We start from the raw sequence: 21,499 nt of genomic DNA, 5'->3' as shown, positions 1-21,499 counted from the left end.
ACAGAAACAGTTGTGAACCCAACTAAAATAAGGCTTGAATACAATACCAGAAATGTCCCGAGGCAATAAGTTAGAAGAGATTGTGGCTATAAAGGATTATGTGTTATATATGCACTACAATTCAATAGTTTGTGAGATCTGCTTGGTTACAAACATTCTTCCAAATATCTTCCTTTGTGTACAGCAGAACAAAGAAATTTATACAGGTTTGGAACAACTTGAGGGGGAGTAAATGATGACAGAATTTTCATTTTTGGGTTGAACGATCCCTTTAAAGGATTAGTTCACTTTCAAATAAAATTTTCCTGATAATTTACTCACCCTCATGTCATCCAAGATGTCCATGTCCTTCTTTCTTCAGTCGAAAAGAAATTGAAGGTGCCCTAGAACTTTTTTTAAAAAGATGTAATATAAGTCTAAGGTGTCCCCTGAATGTGTCTGTGAAGTTTCAGCTCAAAAAACCCCATAGATTTTTTTTAATTCATTTTTTTAACTGCCTATTTTGGGGCATCATTATAAATGAGCCGATTCAGGGCTATTGGCCCTTTAATTCTCGTGCTCCACGCCCCTGGAGCTCACACTTGCATTGAACAGTGCATAAACAAAGTTTACACAGCTAATATAACCCTAAAATGGATCTATACAAAGTGTTCGTCATGCATGCGTCGGATTATGTGAGTATTGTATACTGTTATATTGATTACATTTGATTCTGAATGAATTTGAGGCTATGCTCTGTGGCTAACGGCTAATGCTACACTGTAGGAGAGATTTATAAAGAATGAAGTTGTGTTTATGAATTATACAGACTGCAAGTGTTTAATAATGAAAATAGCGACGCTCTCATCTCCGTGAATACAGTAAGAAACGATGTTAACTTTAACCACATTTAACAGTTTATTAGCAACATGCTAACGAAACATTTAGAAAGACAATTTACAAATATCACTAAAAATATCATGATATCATGGATCATGATGTTGGGAACATGGGCTGGCATATGCAAATATTGGGGGCGTACACCCCGACTGTTAAATCTCAATTTGTTGAGATTCGCCTGTTCTTCTGAGGTCTTTTAAACAAATTAGATTTATATAAGGAGGAGGAAACAATGGAGTTTGAGACTCACTGTATGTCATTTCCATGTACTGAACTCTTGTTATTTGACTATGCCAAGATAAATTAAATTTTTCATTCGAGGGCACCTTTAAGGTTTTTGATGAAAACATTCCAGGATTATTCTCCTTATAGTGGATTTCAGTGGACTCCAAATGGTTGAAGGTCAAAATGACAGTTTCAGTGCAACTTCAAAGGGCTTTAAACGATACATGACGTGGAATAAGGGTCTTATCTAGTGAAACAATCGGTCATTTTCTAAAAAAATGTAAATGTATATGCTTTATATAAACAAATGATCGCCTTTCCAAGTGCTTCCGCCAAAACCACACTTTTGTATTCTTAAAGCATAAACATATACATTTATACATTTATATTTACATATACATATACATTTTTTTTCAGAAAATGACTCATGATCATTTCGCTAGATAAGACCCTTATTCCTCGTCTGGTATCGTTTAAAGCCGTTTGAAGCTGCACTGAAACTGTCATTTTGACCTTCAACCATTTGGAGTCCATTGAAGTCTACTATAAGGAGAATAATCCTGGAATGTTTTCATCAAAAACCTTAATTTCTTTTCGAGTGAAGAAAGAAAGACATGAACATCCTGGATGACATGGGGGCGAGTAAATTATCAGGAAAAGTTTATTTAAAGTTTTTGAAAGTTAACTAATCCTTTAAGGCAAGTCAGTCCACTTGGCTCCCATATAACTATTAAATCATTTTAGTGGTTATATTTTTTTTTGTGTGTGTGTATGTTAATTTTGAACCTCAAATAGTTCTGACAAGTCTTCCAGCAAAAAGTTACCAATGACCTTTTATTGGTTTATCCATGATGATAGCGCAGGTAAAGTTTGCACTCAGCTCAAAGTCCCATTGATTTCTCTATGAGAGAAAACAGCTCAGAAATGAGCAGCAATGTGATATTTCAGAGGATTATGGCATGAGATACTGATCCTGTACAGGTTTATTTTGCCTCTGTTGTCTAATGCCTGATGTGGATTGTACAATTTAGACTGTACAATTGTCTCCTGAACAGACTCTTCAGGCTTTGGCTTGTTGTATGGTTGTGGGTGTTTGTCCTACGAACAGTTGGTGTGGCCCAAAGCCAGCACAAATGCTGTAGACCGCCGTCCCGTCCTCCGTTCCTCCAAGAAGTTAATGGATTCTAGTAGTCAATGTGCCTCAGTTGTTCTCCACATTTTCAGGAACTGTGATGGTGTGATTGAAGGATGGAAAATAACCAATATTCATCAAGAGACCAGAAAGAGTTTGTTTATTTATGTTTATGACTTCTGAAAATCTCAAATAATAGGTATTATAGTGACCATATGCACACCAAATTCATAAACCATTGATGTAAAAAAAACTGTAAACTGTTTAATATGCAATCAGAAAGAGGGTAAGAAATATGATAGGATAATGTTATAAAAAATATAAGAGTAAAAAATAGTAATATTGTGAAATATTATTTGTTCCTGTGATGACAAAGCTTAAAAAATTAGTAGAATTGCTTACCCACGTACCTCTCAATGCTGGTTGGTCTCAATCTGCAGTCAGAAAGAGGGTTGGAATAGAAAAGAAAGCAGGAGAGCACTCTGTGTGGAAAATATAGAATAATCAGGAGAAATAAACTGATAAGACAAAAGAATAGAGGAAGGCGAGACTAATTAAACATTAAACTCTTTTCATGTGTTCCATTAAACAGGTCTGTAATCAGCAAGAATCAGTTTGTCTTTTAATCCCTTTGTTCTTCTTCTTTTTTTTTTATTACATCCATGTGATTAATTTAGTTGACTGGGCAGCTCTGCAGTTTTTAGAGAAAATAAAACGTATCCAAGAAGTCAATAATGTAATAAGGAAACCACCTTCTCCTGAACCTTGTGAACTCCAATGCCACATGTGAGAGATAGCCAACACACTGAGAGAGAGCTTTGCTTATAGCCAAGTGAGCAGCAGGGCTACAGATGGAGATTATGCTCACTCGCTCTCGGCTCCACAGAAGAGGGTCTTACACTAATCACACCCCCAAATAAACACGCTCCCACCACTGACTGCACACCCCATGATGTCTGATTTAGCCTTGCTAATTTTTCCCTAAGGATTTCATGAAGAGCTCTTTCATTTAATCTCTGATTGGTTGAACTCAGCAGTGTTTGAGCAGAAGTGCGTCTCTGATCAGTTGAACATACAGGTCATTCACATTCAATTTTTGCCATATAAGACCTTGAGGTTTTCATTTCATGATGGCTTGTTTGCTATGTAACTAGCTTAACATTTAGCTAACTTGCTAACTAGATTTCGTAGACAAAGACCATGCCCTTGTCAAAGTTATTAAAAGATTAGTCCACTTTTCAATAAAATTTTCCTGATAATTTACTCACCCCCATGTCATCCAAGATGTTCATGTCTTTCTTTCGTCAGTCGAAAAGGAATTACGTTTTTTGATGAAAGCATTCAAGGATTATTGTCCTTATAGTGGACTTCAATGGCCTCTAAACGGCTGAAGGTCAAAATTACAGTTTCAGTGCAGCTTCAAAGGGCTTTAAACGATACCAGACGAGGAATAAGGGTCTTATCTAGTGAAACGATCTGTCATTTTCGAAAAAAATATAACTTTATATGCTTTATAAAAACAGATGATCGCCTTGCACGTGCTTCCGCTTTCCGTATTCTTCAAAAAGCTTACGCTGTATGGCCTACGCCTTCCCTATTCTACTTAGGGAAAAAACTAAACTGGTGCCGCATTCGTTCAGTAAGTTGAATAGGGAAGGCAAAAATTATCAGGAAAATTTTATTTGAAAGTGGACTAATCCTTTAAACATAATGCAATTAATGCAAAAAAACATAATGGAAGAGGATTAGGGCCAAGCAATAATAAAAAATGAAACCATCTCGAGATTAAAGTTGTTAAATTTCTAGAAAAAAGTCTAAATAAAATGTTGACAATAAACTCATTAAATTACGATAAAAAATTTGTTAAATTTCAAGAAAAAAGTCGAGATAAAATGCTGAGAATAAACTCGTTAAATTACGATAAAAAACTTGTTAAATTTCGAGAAAAAAGTCGAGAGAAAATGTTGAGAATAAAGTCGTTAAATTACGAGAAAAAGCTCGTTAAATTATGAGAAAAATGTCATTAAATTTTGAGAAAAAAGTCGAGATAAAATATTGAAAATAAACTCATAATTTAATGAGTTTATTCTCAACATTTTATCTCAACTTTTTTCTCGAAATGTTACCAAATTTTTCTCAAAATTTTTCTCGTAATTTAACGAGTTTTTTCTCGTAATTTAACGACTTTATTCTCAACATTTTATCTCGACTTTTTTCTCGAAATTTAATGCGTTTATTCTCGTAATTTAATGACTTTATTCTCAACATTTTATCTCAACTTTTTTCTCGAAATGTAACCAAATTTTTCTCGACTTTTTTTTCGAAATTTAACGAGTTTTTCTCGTAATTTAACGACTTTATTCTCAACATTTTATCTCGACTTTTTTCTCGAAATTTAACGAGTTTATTCTCGTAATTTAATGACTTTATTCTCAACATTTTATCTCAACTTTTTTCTCGAAATGTAACCAAATTTTTCTCAAAATTTTTCTCAAAATTTAACGAGTTTTTCTCGTAATTTAACGACTTTATTCTCGTAATTTAATGACTTTATTCTCAACATTTTATCTCGACTTTTTTCTCAAAATTGAAAATTTTTTCCCCCGTAATTTAACGACTTTATTCTCAACATTTTATCTCGACTTTTTTCTCAAAATTGAACAACTTTAATCTCGAGATGGTTTTATTTTTTTATTATTGCTTGGCCCTAATCCTCTTCCGTGGGAAATTATTCAGTTTTTTTGTATTTTTTATGTAAAAAACAGATTTTGTGGAAACACTGATACATTTTTTTCCCCAGGATTCTTTACATTAAAATTAAAAATGCCTTTACTGCCACTTTTAATACTTTTAACTACTTTGTTGATGCTTTTACACTTTTAAATGCCCGATGGTTGAACGGTGAATGTCATCTCTTTGTGCCCAGTTTTTAAAAAAAGCATATTACTGCTGTCATAGAGGGAACATTTCACTGACTGTTTACAGTTCATTCGCACAAAGCGTCATGAGGCATAGGAATAAAGTGGATACCATCATGAAAGAAAACCTGCTACTGTGTATATGTACTGTATTGGCCCAACCCTTGTTGTAGTTAGTAAACATACAATTATTAAAAATAAATCAGTGCAATACTGAAGATAGAGCAGTAGACAAATCAACTTGGCAAAAAAAAAAAAAAAAAGAGTAAACATTTAATATTAATAACGTGACCACCTGGAACACCGTTTTAGATGTCTGGCCCACTTTACATAATTTAACGAAAAATCAGAATATTTAAATTTAAAACAGAGACACAAAACAAACACTGCGGAGGATCAAATTCATTATATATTCATCCATTCAGGCTAAATTAGGGAAACAAGCAAGATCAAGAGAAAGGGGAAGCGAGTGAATTGGGTTCGAAGTACCATGGGTTTCCTGTGACTCCATTACAGGAAATGGGCACGATTCAATCGCTACTCTCAATATACGCTAGGGGTCATGTTTACATTCAGACCAAAGCTGGTTGTGAATTCATTTAGATATGAAATTCACGCAATGGAAAGATAAATAGCAAACATAATTAACCACATCCTATGAAGTATGTGGATGCCTGGAAAGTCTTGTGGTTGCCATGGCTACGCGGTTTTAACGTCACAGGTTCATAAAAGAAAATATTAATATTGATTGTCTTGGAAAAACGTCCTGAACAACCGTACTTGGTAGACATTATTGACCTCTTTAAAATGCTCCGTGTTGTTGCCAGAGTCTTCAGTAGTAAGCAGAGCGGCTCAGAGATGATGCCGAGTGAATCACAACCTCTCATTGTCATAGATTGTTTCACTTTGCTTTGTGCTCTGACAGCATATCAAGTGCCAGTGTGCAGTTAGACAGTCTGTCAGCCTCATGTTGTGTTATTACCTCTGACTATACAGAAATGTGGAAAAATAGGATTTGGGAACAATAGAAATCATTTCTTCGCAGTTCTACAGTGCTTTGGCCATAAAAGAGACAGATTCAAAGGGATTTTTTGGAAGTCCTTTTGTGTACAAGGTCTCCTATAGCCTTGTTGCCATGTGAACAGCCTGAGCAGGAAATTAAAAGCTTTTCAAGAGGGATCTTATATACTGTAATCATTAGTCAGATATCTGACACCATGAAAATCAGGAAAAATAAGCATGTAATCAATTTAACCTTAATGCTTATCTCTGACAAAATATTGTACTGAACATCAGACTTCAAAAAGATAAAAAGGAAGCAAACGAGAATGTTAAAAGGTCATGTTTTTTAATTTGGTTCTATATTCTTTTAAATTTAACATGTAAATCTCAGAGAGCTTTAAGGAAAAATAATTCATTTCACAAACAGTTTTTGCTTTGTTTACACATACAATACTTGGGAAAGGGCTGCATATGAGAGGCATAGCAGCATGAAAAATGCTTGGATGCATTAAATATGACCATACCGTATAATAATATTGCATTCAGTGGCAGAAATGTGCATTTCATCAATTGCATTCACCTCGTCTGTGATTCTTTTCAATATGGTTCCATTTCTGGAATACTCTGTACAGCTTGTACAATTGTTAAAACACTTCCTATAGACTTCTCATTCTTAATTAGGCTTCACCATGAGACACCACTATGCCCAAGTGTGTAACAAACGCATTAAACCAATCAACACTACTGAAAAGTGTGAGGTCTCACCCTATTTTTCTTTCTTATCCTCTTCCCAACGTCACAACCCTATTCAAGCATTATCAAAACTGATTTTCACAATCTGTCAGCCATCACACATCTGATATAAAACATCCTGTGCTGGTGAGGTATAAATGGAGTTGAGGGGCCGTTTACACGACACCATTTTCAACTAAAAATGGAAACCTTTATGCGTTTTGGCTGTTCATTTACACAACAACTGCGTTTTGGGGGCCTGAAAATGCAAACTTTTGAAAACGAGTTTTAAAGTGGAAGTTTTGGAAAACTATAGGCCTACCATTATCGTCTCTATGTAAACTACAAAAACAGTGATGTCATGTGTATGCATATTATGTATTCAGTCTATAGGTGAGTGGTGTTTCTTTACAAAGTGACATCGCCAACTACTGGCCTGGCAGCATAATATACAGCATTTTTCATGGATCCTTGTGAACGGGGATCGTTTTGACAATGTTGCCGTACGTACACTAAAAATACAAAGGAAAAACTTTTCAGTTTTTAGTAAATTGTTTTCGTTTAAATGTACATTAAGTGTGAAGGGTTTATTCTCTGCTATAGGACTCTATGTGTTGGACTCTACAGTAGTTCTCAACCATAAAGTCTCAGTAAGCTCCAAAGGGGCCACTAAATGTCTTAAAAAAGTAATAAATTGTTATAATTTAAAGGTACAAATTGTGATATTTTTTTCCGCTAGAGGTCGCTAGAAGCCTATTCAAAACAAAGGCGTAGTTTGATGACGCCAAGTTTTAGAGCGGAAACTTGGGACATGTGGTCTCCATCTCAACGGATGGTGCAAAAGAATAGGGATTGGAGTCTGGAAGAACTCATGTTCGTGGATGCGATTATTAACGTTACTGTAGTATGAAGCAGAGCAGGACCGAGTGTTGCGGGAACTGAACGAGGAGCTGGAGCGATTGATCAACACACGCCTCACGAGCAGCGGGACTTTTATTATGACACAGTCGCCGGCGCCGCTTCCGCTTTTCCGGTCATGAGTTTACGGGAGCTGTCCTTGTCGACAGAACCAGCGGCAGATGGTAAACAGTAATTATGTTCCATAAATAAGTAACACAAACCACCATAAAACGTGCAAGCAGTAAATAAGGAACTGCTTGAAGCAAGCTAGTGGTTTACTGGACGCTAGACACTACTTCCGCATTTGTCCACGGCACTGTTGTCATGTGGTTTCTACGTCAGTAAAGGCGGTAACAAAGGTAACTGACGTGATTGACAGGCGACCGCACTGCCCCGTGTCACTGTTTAGAATGGGAATTTTCTCATGATTTACAAGTAACTGTTAGTTGAAAACATTAGATATTGTTTGTAATCAGCTGGACAAAATATATAACACTAGCCTAGTGGTTTTGGGATATTTTACTGCAAAAATTTTACATATTGTACCTTTAACAAGTTGAAATTTATATTTATTTTTTATCTGGAGAAACACATGAGTTTAATTAAACAAAAAAAAATATTTACATAATTTACTTATCCAGATCATAATAGCATTGACTGGGCATCAAATATTGACTTTCAGGAACCTTGGAATTACAAAGGTTGGAAACGGCTGTTCTAATAAACAACTAACAGCATCCAATTTTTAAGAATAACTGATACATGACAAGTAAAACGGCTTTGTGTTGTAGAAACTTTGTTCCGGACAGAGTGTCTGTTTGTGGCGATTGATGCTGGGATGCATACTTCTATTCATAAATGATAAATACAACAAAATTACAAATGTTATTATCGCTGATGATGTGAGTCGATGAAAAGAAGCTGGATACAGTTCACTTGTTTTTGGGCTGTGCCGCTATATAAAGAGCCACAAGACAGTAGAGAGCTCCCCCGACTGTCAGAGCCATGGTGGTCCTGTACAAGAGTCTGTCAGGAACTCCTCGCTTTAGATGGACAGGAATCTCGTCTGAGGCCTGGAAGAAGAAACAAGGAGAGGGAAGAATTATGATGTATCCTGCTTTTTCCTGTTTAAAAATGATATAGTCCACCCAAAAATCTAAATTCTGTCATCATTTACTAACCTGTATGAACACAAAAGATGATATTCTGAAGAATGCTGGCAACTAAAGAGTTTCAGTTGTCATCGACTGCCACTTTTTGATTATACAATGCTCATCAATAAGAACCGGATTTGTTTGGTTACCAACATTCTTCAAAATGTCTTCTTTTATGTTCATTAGAAGAAAGAAAGACATGAAGAAGAGTAAATGATGCCAGAGTTTTCCTATGTCTTTAACTCAACTACATAGCTTAATACATCACATACTCACCTGAAATATTCTCTGGAGGTCTGGAACCTTGTTGGCACCCATATACTCCACCGCAGCACCTGACTCAGACACCAGTTTAGTTGGGGTGGCAAAAATGATGGTAGGGGATTCAGAAGGTATATTTGACCTCAAGCCCTAAAGTAAGTCAACAAACAGGTTAGGTTGATTTTTTTTTTCACTAGGACTACATATTTTTTTATTCACAATTTCTACTCAATAAAAAACATTAGAGCAACAATATTATATATATATATAAAAATGTAGTTTTATTATTTTATTAATTTACATGACTTTCCCAAGTGTATTTTTTTTAACATTTAACAAAACCAATCTAACAAGGGTTAGTTCACCCAAAAATGAAAATAACATCATTAATTACTCACCCTCATGTAGCTCTACACCCGTAAGACCTTCATTCATCTTTAGAACACAGATTGAGATATTTTTGATAAAATCCGATAAAATCTCAGTGAGGCCTGCATTCACAGCAATGATATTTCCTCTCTCAAGATCCATAAAGGTACTAAAAACATTTTAATCAGTTCATGTGAGTTCAGTGGTTCTACCTTAATATTATAAAGCGACGAGAATGTTTTTGAGCGGCAAAAAAATCAAAATAACGACTTTTCAACAATATAGTGATGGGCTGAGTTCAAAACACTGCTTCTGAGTTTTATGAATCAAATCAGTGACTCGGAGCGCCAAAGTCACGTGATTTCAGCAGTTTAGCCATTTGATAGGAGATCCGAATCACTAATTCGATTCATAAAGCTCTGAAGCAGTGTTTTGAAATGGACCCATCACTATATTGTTGAAAAGTCGTTATTTTGATTTTTTTGCCGCTCAAAAATATTCTCGTCGCTTTATAATATTAAGGTTGAACCACTGAACTCACATGAACTGATTTAAATATGTTTTTAGTACCTTTATGGATCTTGAGAGAGGAAATGTCATTGCTGTGAATGCAGGCCTCACTGAGCCATTGGATTTTATCAAAAATATCTTAATCTGTGTTACAAAGATGAACGAAGGTCTTACGGGTGTAAAACGACATGAAGGTGAGTAATTAATGACATTATTTTCATTTTTGGGTGAACTAACCCTTTAAAAGAATGAGGCCCCCTTGGAAGTTTTCCGATGTCCCCCTAGTGGGCCCCGACTGCCTTTTTTGAGAAACAATCTTAATCTTAACTATTGCCTTTTGTTGTAAAATCAGTTTAGAATTCTATAACCAGCGCTGAAATTGGTCATCTGTCTGAAGAAATACTAAAAACATCTAAATAATTAAATCTAGCTCAACTAAATAACTGTATCCAGAAAGCTCTCAACCCGCTTTTCTTGATGAAAAATAATTAGCCTGTTTAATCATCTCGGTTTCAGTACTACTAAAGAAATATATTTTACGTTTCTAACGACTGTTTAAAACACCTTTTGCTCACATGGAGCAGGTAGTGGCAGATCAAGGTCACTGAATTAACCTTTTAAAAACGGAAGAGCGCGCACATACCTGAGGGCTATAGGCGGAGGTTGACACGGCTCCCGTCAGTCTTTGTGTAAACCCACTAAATTTGTAATACATTTTGGTAATTAGTGTGTTAACCGGCGAGGACGAGTTGAGAGTGACCGTCGGGACGTCGCAACTCAGCCGGCTTTTTCCTTGTGTAAGGATTTGTCGCGCAAATATGACGTCAGTGAAGCTAAAACGCTTTGAAGACTTTCCAACAAAAGCCCTGTTAAAAGTTAAAATAAAATTGCTGGGATAAATATAATTTATTATAATATTTATGTTAAATCCTCTGTGATCATTTTGTAGTCATTGATATGGCTTTTTGTGTGTGTTTAGAAGGTTATTATTCTTTTGAGCCTGCGCTGTCAATCGATTAAAAACTTAAATAATTATCGCACGTTTTATCTGTAATTAATCAGGAATAATCGCACCTAATTTTATATTGAAATAGGCCCTACATAATTTCACACTGAATCTCCAAATTAATGAAGAAACAACATAAAGATGGAATAGGCTATTTCAAATATTTTGTTTAATGGCATTTTTACTAAATACTGTCAGTGAAGGCCAGTATCACTAATACAAATACTGCACTAATGACTCTGTTAAATGGAATTTTTTTCTTAATTTCTGGGGATGAAAAGGATAATTATAGCCATTCAACATTACAGTATAATTGAATGTATAATATTCACTCCTTAGCATTGAGCCCAGCTATATTAAAAGCACAGTTAAATGTAATCCCAAAATTGTACATCTGTAAATAACATCATAAACTGTACACCTGTAAATAACATCTGTATATGCATAAAACTATTATATAGAGTGTGTGTGAGTGTGTGTGTGTGTATGTATATATATATATATATATATATATATATATATATATATATATATATATATATATATATATATATATATATATATATATATATATATATATAGATATATGTGAGTGTGTGTGTGTGTGTGTGTGTGTGTGTAAATATATATATATTTATATATTATATATATATATATATATATATATTATATATCTCTATTACTGTACTATATTTCATATATAATTTATTTTTTTCTTTATAATATTAAAGTAATTAATTAATTATAATATTATAAATAAATAAATGAATAATTATAGCCATTCAACATTACAGTATAATTGAAAGCCATCAGTTTTTATCATTTAGTAGAAAAACTTCTTGGCATTAAGCCCTGCTATATTAAAAGCACAGCTAAATGTAATCTTAAACTGTACACCTGTAAATAACATCTGTATATTCATAAAACTATTATATAAAGTGTGTGTGTGTATAAATATATATATATTTTTCATATTCTTTCTATATCTCTATTACAGTACTATATTGCATATATAATAAATTTTTTCTTTATAATATTAAATTCATTCATTAATTATAATATGATAAATAAATAAACAAATAAATAAATATTGTGTAGTTCTAGTTCCTATATGTCTGCACTTTCCTTCTGCTGGAAGCTCCTGTCACCAAGACAAATTAAAATGTAAAATATGTAAACATACTTGGCAATAAAGCTCTTTCAGATTCTGAAATGTAAAATTGGGTTTATGTGAAGACTATTTTAAGTTAACTTAAAAGTTATATTTTTAAAAAACATACTTGTCCAAATTTCATTTTGCCCCTAAGTAATGTTGTTTATTAATCCCATCTTGTTATAAAAAACACTGATAGGAGAGAACCCTGCTAGTTTCCACACTCTTTACTTCAGTGAATATTTATTATGGTATGTTCTGGTTTGCATAGGCAAAAATCAATCAATTTGTTGTTTTGACCAGCAGAATTTTTAATTAGCAATATCAAACAAATGATAACATGTCCTTAAATATTCTTGACCTGAGATAAAATATGCTTATCCAGAAGAGAGACAGTTCAATGGCAGATTCCCATTGTATAACTCCATATAATGTGATAGCAGCTATTGTCACGAAAGGTCAACATGTGTTCAGTGCACTCCATCTTTTCTCCTGTCTTGGGCAATAAAATGTGTGAATGCCTTTTACAGCCAGAACTTTAAGGTATTGTCACGTCTGGTTGCAGCAGGATGAAATAAAAGCGCAGGATTTAATTGCACTGCAGCGGTCTTCTCTTTAGTAAACAAAACAAAATACTCAGAAATCACTATAGACCCACGGGAACAAAACAACCAAACAAAATAAGACGAGAACGGATCAAGAACTGAACAAAACACGGTATATATACAGATTAAACTAATCAACAAAATGAGACACAACTGACATAACTACTGAGTAACCAAGGAGACTAACCGGAGGCAGGAACAAGCAAAACAATATATAAAACTCAAACTAGACATCTTTCATGACAAAGTCATCAAAACATGACTTTCAAAAATAATGCCACCCTGAAAAATATTCACTGGAGTAAAAACTGACACCTAACCCAGTCATCCCTATTTTAAAACATATATGTGCCACATTCCTTTCTGTATTATAATTAGTGCAAATAACCAGGCATAAATCAATAAACATTTCTTTATTTTCTTAAAGATATATACACATAATTAACCTTGTCTTAACCAATTAGAATACATTAAGGTTACAGAATAGAGCTACATAAGATTTCATTTGCATCATTATGACCCTTTTAAATAGCCACAAATACAGCTACAAAATGATACAGCTATGAAGGCATATGTCTCCATACAGATGCAAAAATAAACATTGTGTGGTGTGACATCAACCAAGCAATGTTTCTGCAATTATTCAAATAAGTTCCTAACACTGACATGACAATTTAAGCTAAAGACAAATTATGTCATTAGAGGATAGCCTGAATTAAACAATGCACTCTATCTTGATTTTGACATTATCATCAATTCAGCTAAGAAAATATCTGTAGGTTATATAACCTTTAGTCAATAGATGCTTTTATATAATGAAATACTTCTGTACTGTATTCCACTCAATAAATCATATCATATGCAGCATATCTCATTAAATACAACCCAAAACCCATCTTTGTATTCCAGGAGACACAAACTCAGAAAGTCCCTTGAATGGGGAAAAGAGGTTTGATTTTGTGCTTGTATTCAAAGAGGAAGAAGGAAGCGAGTGACAGCCCTCCTACTGGTGAGCGTGTGGGTGAGGTGTTTGCTAATCAATTTAGTTAACGCCTCTTGATTCACACAGTCGTGTATGGACAGGTTGCAGACTTGTCGCTGTCTGGATGAACAGCTGATGTTTGTTTTTTTGTGGCTTAGTAATGTTAACTAGCATTCTATGAGTAAGACCTTTAACTTTATTTGAAACTGCACATTTGACAGTGTCTTTAATGTCAAAGCAATCACAGCATTTGCTTCCTTATCATCCTCTATATCGCCACTCTAAAACCTTTTACTTTAGTTTCCCTTGCTTTGCCACTTTATTGGGGGCTGAATTAATGATTTAGCAAGTCGGAGGGACCTCTCCATGGAAACATGAGAATTTGTGTAAGCTCCTTCTAGGCTGGAGCACTGTCAGGACACAAGGTCCCGCCAGATGCCCGTTCCAGGCAGCCTGGCCATCTGTAGTCGTCAAATGCCACAGTTGTCCATTTCATACACGGAAAAATGCTGTTGGATCGGTTTTGTTCGTTCACACAGGAAGGGGGTTACAACACAAACATTGGCTAATGTATTTCCTTTGGATCGTAATGCTTTATTGTGCACTTTCCAGCTTTGAGCTGGGGATTTGTCTCTTTTGTCCTGTTCTGTTAGTCCCAGGATGGCCAGAAGTTGTTCCAGATGCCTGTATTGTCAACATCGATGAATTCCAGAATGTGTCCTTGAGTACAGAGGTACTTGTGTTATTATTTGGATATAATAGAGAGTCTAAACGCTGCTTTTTCCCCAACAGATTAGCTTGTCCCTTTGCTAAATTTTAGATCTTGGTACAAAATAAAGGCACAGAAGAGCAGGTGATGTTGCTAAGCTGAAGACCAGCAGGTTCGGAGGATCTCAGGACGAGCTGTGCTACAGTCAGTTGAGAAACTCAGAGGAGAGACTTCGCACGCAGCGTGCTGAGCGGAATTTGAGTTCGTGGTAGCACTGCACGAAGCTGTGGTAGATAAAGGTAATGGGCAGAGCCAGCAGCACAATGCCACTCACAACGCACACACCACCCAGCACGCGTCCCGGAATGGTGATGGGATACATGTCTCCATAGCCGACGGTCGTCATGGAGATAATAACCCACCAGCAGGCTGCCGGGATGCTGGCGTAGTCCTCATTGCTAGTCTCCAGGTCAAGGCCGTGCTCCAACAGCTGTGCCAGGGCACTGAATATCGCCATGGCGACGCAGACAAAGACCAGCAGCATGACCATCTCGCGGTAGCACCTGCGCAGAGTCAGCCCGAGCGTCTGCAGCCCGAGGAAGTGACGCGCCAGCTTGATTAGCCAAAAGATGCGCATCATTCGCAATACGCGCAGGGTGACTCCTGCTCGCTGTAGCTGAGGGTTTTCTCCTGTCAGCGCTGTCATAGCGACAGACACATAGTAAGGAGTGATCGCCAGCAGGTCAATAATATTAAGGGGGCGGCGCACAAACTCACATTTGTCCCGTGAGACAATGAAGCGCACTATGCATTCGGCAGTGAACCAGCCGATGCAAACTGCCTCGATGATCCTGTGTGATATGGGGAGGAGAGGGAGAGAGAAAGAGATGTGGAAAGAAAAACACAAGAGAAAGTTAGAGGGTATGACAGGGATATGATCACAATTTTTCATTTCTGGGTTCAGTATACAAGTTAAGCTCAACTGACAACATTTGTGGCAAAATGGTGATTCGACTTGCTCCTTCTCTCTTCATTCTAAGAAAACAAGGTTCAGTGAGGTTCTGTATTGAACCTTAGGCTTCTTGACTCAATTTTAAAGGTGCCCAAGAATGCTTTTTCACAAGATGTAATATAAGTCTAAGGTGTCCCCTGAATGTGTCTGTGAAGTTTCAGCTCAAAATACCCCATAGATTTTTTTAAATTCATTTTTTTAACTGCCTATTTTGGGGCATCATTAACTATGCAATGATTTTTTCAGCGCGCCGCCCCTTTAATTTGCGTGTTCCCTGCCACACAAGCTCTCGATTATATTACAGCACATTTGCGAAGTTCACACAGCTAATATAACCCTCAATAGGATCTTTACAAGATGTTCCTCATGCATGCTGTATGCATGCTTCGAATTATGTGAGTAAAGTATTTATTTTGATGTTTATATTTGATTCTCTATGAGTTTGAGGCTGTTCTTCGTGGCTAATGCTACACTGTTGGAGAGATTTATAAAGAATGAAGTTGTTTATGAATTATACAGTCTGCAAGTGTTTAAAAATGAAAATAGCGACGGCTCTTGTCTCTGTGAATTCAGTAAGAAACGATGGTAACTTTAACCTCATTTAACAGTACATTAGCAACATGCTAACGAAACATTTAGAAAGACAATTTACAAATACCACTAAAAATATCATGCTATCATGGATCATGTCAGTTATTATCACTCCATCTGCCATTTTCGCTGTTGTTCTTGCATACCTAGTCTGACAATTCAGCTGTGCACATCCAGACATTAATACTGGCTGCCCTTGTCTAATGCCTCGATCATGGGCTCATTGGGCTGGCATATGCAAATATTGGGGTGTACACCCCGACTGTTACATAACAGTCTGTGTTATGTTGAGATCCGCGTGTTTTCCGGAAGTCTTTTAAACAAATGAGATTTACATAAGAAAGAGAAAGCAATGGAGTTTGAAACTCAGTGTATATCTTTTCCATGTACTGAACTCTTGTTATTCAAATTTTGAATCTAGGGCACCTTTAAAGAACGCTTTATGCCAATAAGGGTTATTTTAGTTTTTCTAGTGATAAAGTATGTTTACGAGCTGCTTCATTCATAAATTTAATTAAAATTAAAAATTAATTAAATCTAAATGAAAGAATTATATCAAATATATCCATAACTAAATCCTTTTGGAATCCCATAAAAGGTTCTATACATGAAAAGCCTCACAGAACCCTTTAAGGTTCTATATAGAACCTCTTCTTCCTCTAAGAGTGTGCTTATTTTTGTTTTCTGAGTTTCAAGTGCCTTGAAAAGATATCTTTAAAAGGTGCTATATAATTATTATTATTTAAAAATGCAAAAATCTATAGGTAACAGTGTGGCACTTATAATAGAAGTGAATGGGGCCAATGTGTTAACATTAAAACACTCACTGTTTCAATGGTATAGCCACAAAACAAGCAATATGCATTTTAACATGAATTTGTAAAAATTATTAGTCATTTAGTAAAAAACTAACCTTATCTGTGTGAAGTTCTATCCAATTTTACAACTTTCTCAGCATGACCATGCAACAAAATAAACCTTAAAACCCTAAAAAGACTGTAAAAATGACAACTTCACAGCTCAAATAATACACAAGTTTAGAAGAAGATGTAAGTGCTTTTATACAATTACACGCTTCACAATTCTGCCTTTGAATTTGGGCCCATTCACTTCCATGGTAAGTGTCTTGGAGAACACAAGGGACGATTATAAAAATGTGGTATAAACCTTACGCCACAAATGCTGTCAGTTCAGATTAACTTGCATCAAACGTGTAATATTCCTCTACCAAACACTCTCTAGAATATTGTCAATGAATATGAAATAATAACCACTAAAATGTTGCTAGGTAGCCTTCAAATAAGTTTAAGCTTTGTTATTGTAAATAAACAAGTCATGCAAAGTGTTGAGATCAGATTCCATGCAGCCATGCGGTCAGTGTATTTTATATGGAAAATGTCCTCTCATTCAGATCGTGTAAACAGCTCCAGTGTGTTGTTGACAGTGGAGTGTCAGTGTCTATGGAAGCTGAAAGGGAGGAAGTTATGCTTGCTCAGTAGTCCTTGAACTTCCGACAATTATTTTTTTTATATTTGAGTGCACATTCAACTTAATCTTCATTTAATATTTGAACAAAGAAATCGATTTGTGAAAGGCTGCATAAAAAGAATTTGCCCCTGAATTTGCTCTTTCATTTTGAATAGTTTTACTGTACTGTTTAAAGCAAATTTATAAAGAGCTAGAATTACAGTGAGGACAGCTGTTTCGGCATAAATGCATGTAAACAGGGCCAATAATACTGTGAAATAAGTGAAGAAGATAATATATGTATATGTTCCCACATATTCTAGAATACTGGGTTAACAGCAAGTGCATATATATGCTAATCGTTCCTCAGAAGGCATGATGAGCATAAAACTATACATTTGGATCTTTACAGGCAATGAATGAACGGACATTTAAAGATGAATACAAAGCATGGGAATGATATCCACAAAAACATATCTGTGGCATTTTTTTGGAAATACTTTAAGACAGCATGCATGAAAAACCTCACTGGGTTTCTTTCCACCTCTTACCAGCTCGTCACACACATATATGAGAACATACCTGAACCCTGAGACAAACAGTGGCCACTGTGGGAAATGGAATCAAAACTGCACTGGATACATAAAGAAAAAACCTTAAGCCCTACTCACAAATGCTTTCAGACAGAGAGAGACAGACGGGGACAAGGGAATACCCAAAATGACAATACGAAAACATGACTGAAATTTTTATTCTCTGATGGAGAGCACCAGGAAGATGTCATGTTCACATTGGTTGATGACGAAATGTGTGCACAACAGAATATAGAGATTTAATTTTAATAATTTTTATAGCCTGTCTAAATGTAAGGAGGGAGTGTCGGAATACGAAGTGTGTTGTAACACCATTAGTTTAACAAATTAATGTAAGGGGTAAAATCACCACCGTCCTCAGGTAACAGTACACATTTTATATCTCTTTCTTTGTAAAAATAAAATGAATTGATTTGTGATCACGTTAGTGGATGCTAAATGTCAAAATGTTTAGGTTCTGTTGTTTAATTTGACTGTTGTTTAACACTACAAAGATTACACAAAATGGGACTGTTAATCCCTTATGAAAATTAACCATGATTTTACTATATATATATATATATATATATATATATATATATATATATATATATATATATAAAGGTTAAAAGTTGTAGTTAACCATGGTTAGAACAAATTAACCATGGTTTTGCTACGCTAACCATAGTTTAACCATGGTATTTGTAGTTAAAACCATGCTTACACAAACGGTAATCAATCATAAAAAATAAAAAAATAAACATGGTTACACTAATAAAACAATGGCTAATTTTCATAAGGGTGTTGAGTGAATGATTCACAGACACGCTGTCTATTAGAGTTGTTTCTGCATAGTAACTAGCTATTTTGAACAAATAAATATGATTAACATAATTTAATACATGGACAAATATAAAATCTCCATGTTTTCAACTGGTGTTACAACTCACTCCTGTAGTGAGATCGTTTGTAATGTAGCCTACTTGCCATTAATTTGCACAGTTGGGTAATATTATTGTAGGCTATAGGCTACATTTAATTTGTAGCAGACAAATATGAGGATATTATATCGAAGTTTGAGACGCATAGCTCAAAAACCTCTTAGTTACAGACGCTGAAACGAAATGTGTTACAACACTCCCCGGTCTCCCCTGCAGAGCTCACGTTGACGTCAGTTATTTTTGGCGACGTCTCCTGGCCAATCGAAGTACGTCAGTTAGAAAACAAAATTCACCATCGTAATACTTTGAAGCCTTCAGCTTGCATTATCACCATACGGATATTGCTAAAATGTTGTTTTTGTATTGGTTTTACTGTAATGCATTTTAAAAGGCAAATAATAAACAAAATATATTATATAAGAATAATTTAAATATAAAACTATTTAGAAAACTGGATTGCAGTTTAATATTATTATTGCATATAAATTATTATATTATTACAGTGTCCTACTTAATCGTTTAAATGATCTGACAGTCATTTAAGTGATTTGACAGTCCAAATTCATCCTAAATTTCTGTAAACCGAGAAAATGTGTCAATGCGGTGTCAATGCACTCATTTAAATTTCAGTTTTACTTTTATTTCAGTGTTGCTTTCATTTTTAATAGGGAAGAGATGGTCTGAATGCAGCTCGCAAAGCCATTGGATACAAACCACGGAAAGAATCATACAGACAGAATTAAGTAAGTTCAGAGGGACAAACCTACCGTCACAAAATATTACCTCTGATATGTGTGCAGAAGAGCACGATTCCTTCTATTATATACAGAAGGTGGGCATGCTCATAAAGCTGAGCTGTCCTGTGAGAGATGCATAAATTGTACGTATAGCACAGACCAAAGAAGTTGAATTCATGCATATACCTGTGTTCTTCCACTGTATTATTTTTCGCTGTGTCCCAGTCCGGCAGAGTGCTCGCACAGAGGATGACCATAGACATAATGACAAAAACCACTGACACTGATGCCAGGATCTGCGCAGCGATAGAGGAAGCTGGCTCCTCAAAAGTCCTCCGCATCCTCTCCAGCCACCGCGCGTTCCCTGTCTCCGGGGTTAACCTGGTGACCTGATCCTCCTCACCTCTGGACTCCACCTCTGCCTTGATATCCTCCTCAGAAAAGTACGTGTACGTGTCGGACATCCTATCCTCCAGTCGTCGCTGGCAACAGAACTCCAAATGCGAGCTCTCCAAACCCCAGTAGATCATCTCGTTGTAAAAGGAAAGCTCGCACATCTGCGGGACAAACCTGAGCTTTCCAGATCGGACATAAAGCATAATAAAGACAAACGCCTCAGAGTGCCTGTCGAAGAAAAACTCGTTCCTCTCTCGGTCATAATCATCACATACCTCCAAGACCTCCTTTTCAGAGGAGCAGCTGTGGAGTCTGCTCACTCTTCGGAGGGGAAAATCCTTTATAACTTCTCTTGTGAAAGCATACTTGGTGCCACCAACGTTTAAGATGCATATATTCTTCCCAAACTTCATTTTGGATCAAATTGACATCACCGATTCGAGGGGAAAAGAGAGAAACGACGTACAATATGGCTTAATGATGGTCATAGTTAACATCCAGTACATTTCTGTAAGCACGAGAAAAACAAACAGCTCCAAACTCGCGAGTCCAACACAGTATGACAGATTATAAAGGGATTTCTCCAGATTGAGCGCGTGTCATTTAGGAGAACCGTGGAAAAGTGACTTCTTTCTTTGTGCATCATCTAAACTCCAGCCTTCAGTGGGCAGCTTCATACAGTGATGTCACAGATCGACAAGCCTATTGCACTCGATCATGGGCTCCCGAGGAACGGGCGTTCCCAAAGGCAAAACCAGTTTTTTTTTTCACCACGCATGTCTGGGATTTACAAGTGAACTTGCTTTGCTACACTGTTGATAGCAGTGGAGTAGACCCGAGGGGGCATGTCATGCTGGGGAACTGAATTAAATGTTCAATATTAAAAATCAATGGGCGTTTTTCCCTGTTGGTTGTCCTGCCACACCCTAAAACTAAAAGTAGACATACATGAAAAAATACTATAGTAATTTATAGCAAATGCAATAGTGTTTTTGAACCATACTATAGTAAATTGTAATGGTATACAGTATAGTATAGTGAACTGAAAAACTATTGTAGTATACTTTAGTAGTACAGTATACTGTAGTATAGCTAATCCTATAGTTGTAGAAAACTTAATATAGCCTATTATTGGGTAAAGTAATTTGTTTATATTACTATAGTATTACGACAGCAACTAGGCCTATAGAATTACCACAACAAATAATTCAAGCAGCTTATAGTATGGTTCAAAAACACTATAGTT

The 21,499-nt window shown here is 35.8% G+C and overlaps 2 protein-coding genes across 3 annotated transcripts; both read right to left on the bottom strand.

The window, feature by feature from the left end:
• Positions 1 to 6,470: 6,470 nt before the first annotated feature.
• On the bottom strand, positions 6,471 to 10,883 carry cox7a2l (cytochrome c oxidase subunit 7A2 like). Its single transcript, XM_067369162.1, has 3 exons — positions 10,726 to 10,883; positions 9,219 to 9,353; positions 6,471 to 8,861 (listed from the first exon to the last, which is right to left on the bottom strand). Exons 1-3 carry the CDS (start codon positions 10,795 to 10,797, stop codon positions 8,721 to 8,723), a joined length of 348 nt encoding a protein of 115 aa, XP_067225263.1. The 5' UTR covers positions 10,798 to 10,883; the 3' UTR covers positions 6,471 to 8,720.
• A 3,859-nt stretch (positions 10,884 to 14,742) lies between these two features.
• kcng3 (potassium voltage-gated channel, subfamily G, member 3) lies at positions 14,743 to 20,747 on the bottom strand. Of its 2 annotated transcripts, XM_067369946.1 has the most exons (3): positions 20,058 to 20,747; positions 16,328 to 16,347; positions 14,743 to 15,388 (listed from the first exon to the last, which is right to left on the bottom strand). In XM_067369946.1, exons 1-3 carry the CDS (start codon positions 20,664 to 20,666, stop codon positions 14,743 to 14,745), a joined length of 1,275 nt encoding a protein of 424 aa, XP_067226047.1. In that variant the 5' UTR covers positions 20,667 to 20,747. The 2 variants fall into 2 exon arrangements, with proteins under 2 accessions (XP_067226047.1, XP_067226045.1); XM_067369944.1 differs by lacking the exon at positions 16,328 to 16,347 and having other exon boundaries at positions 20,044 to 20,747.
• Positions 20,748 to 21,499: the final 752 nt, after the last annotated feature.

Source organism: Chanodichthys erythropterus, chromosome 19, assembly GCF_024489055.1.
Source record: "Chanodichthys erythropterus isolate Z2021 chromosome 19, ASM2448905v1, whole genome shotgun sequence".
Classification (NCBI taxonomy): domain Eukaryota; kingdom Metazoa; phylum Chordata; class Actinopteri; order Cypriniformes; family Xenocyprididae; genus Chanodichthys; species Chanodichthys erythropterus.
This window is presented reverse-complemented; position numbering and strand designations above follow the sequence as displayed.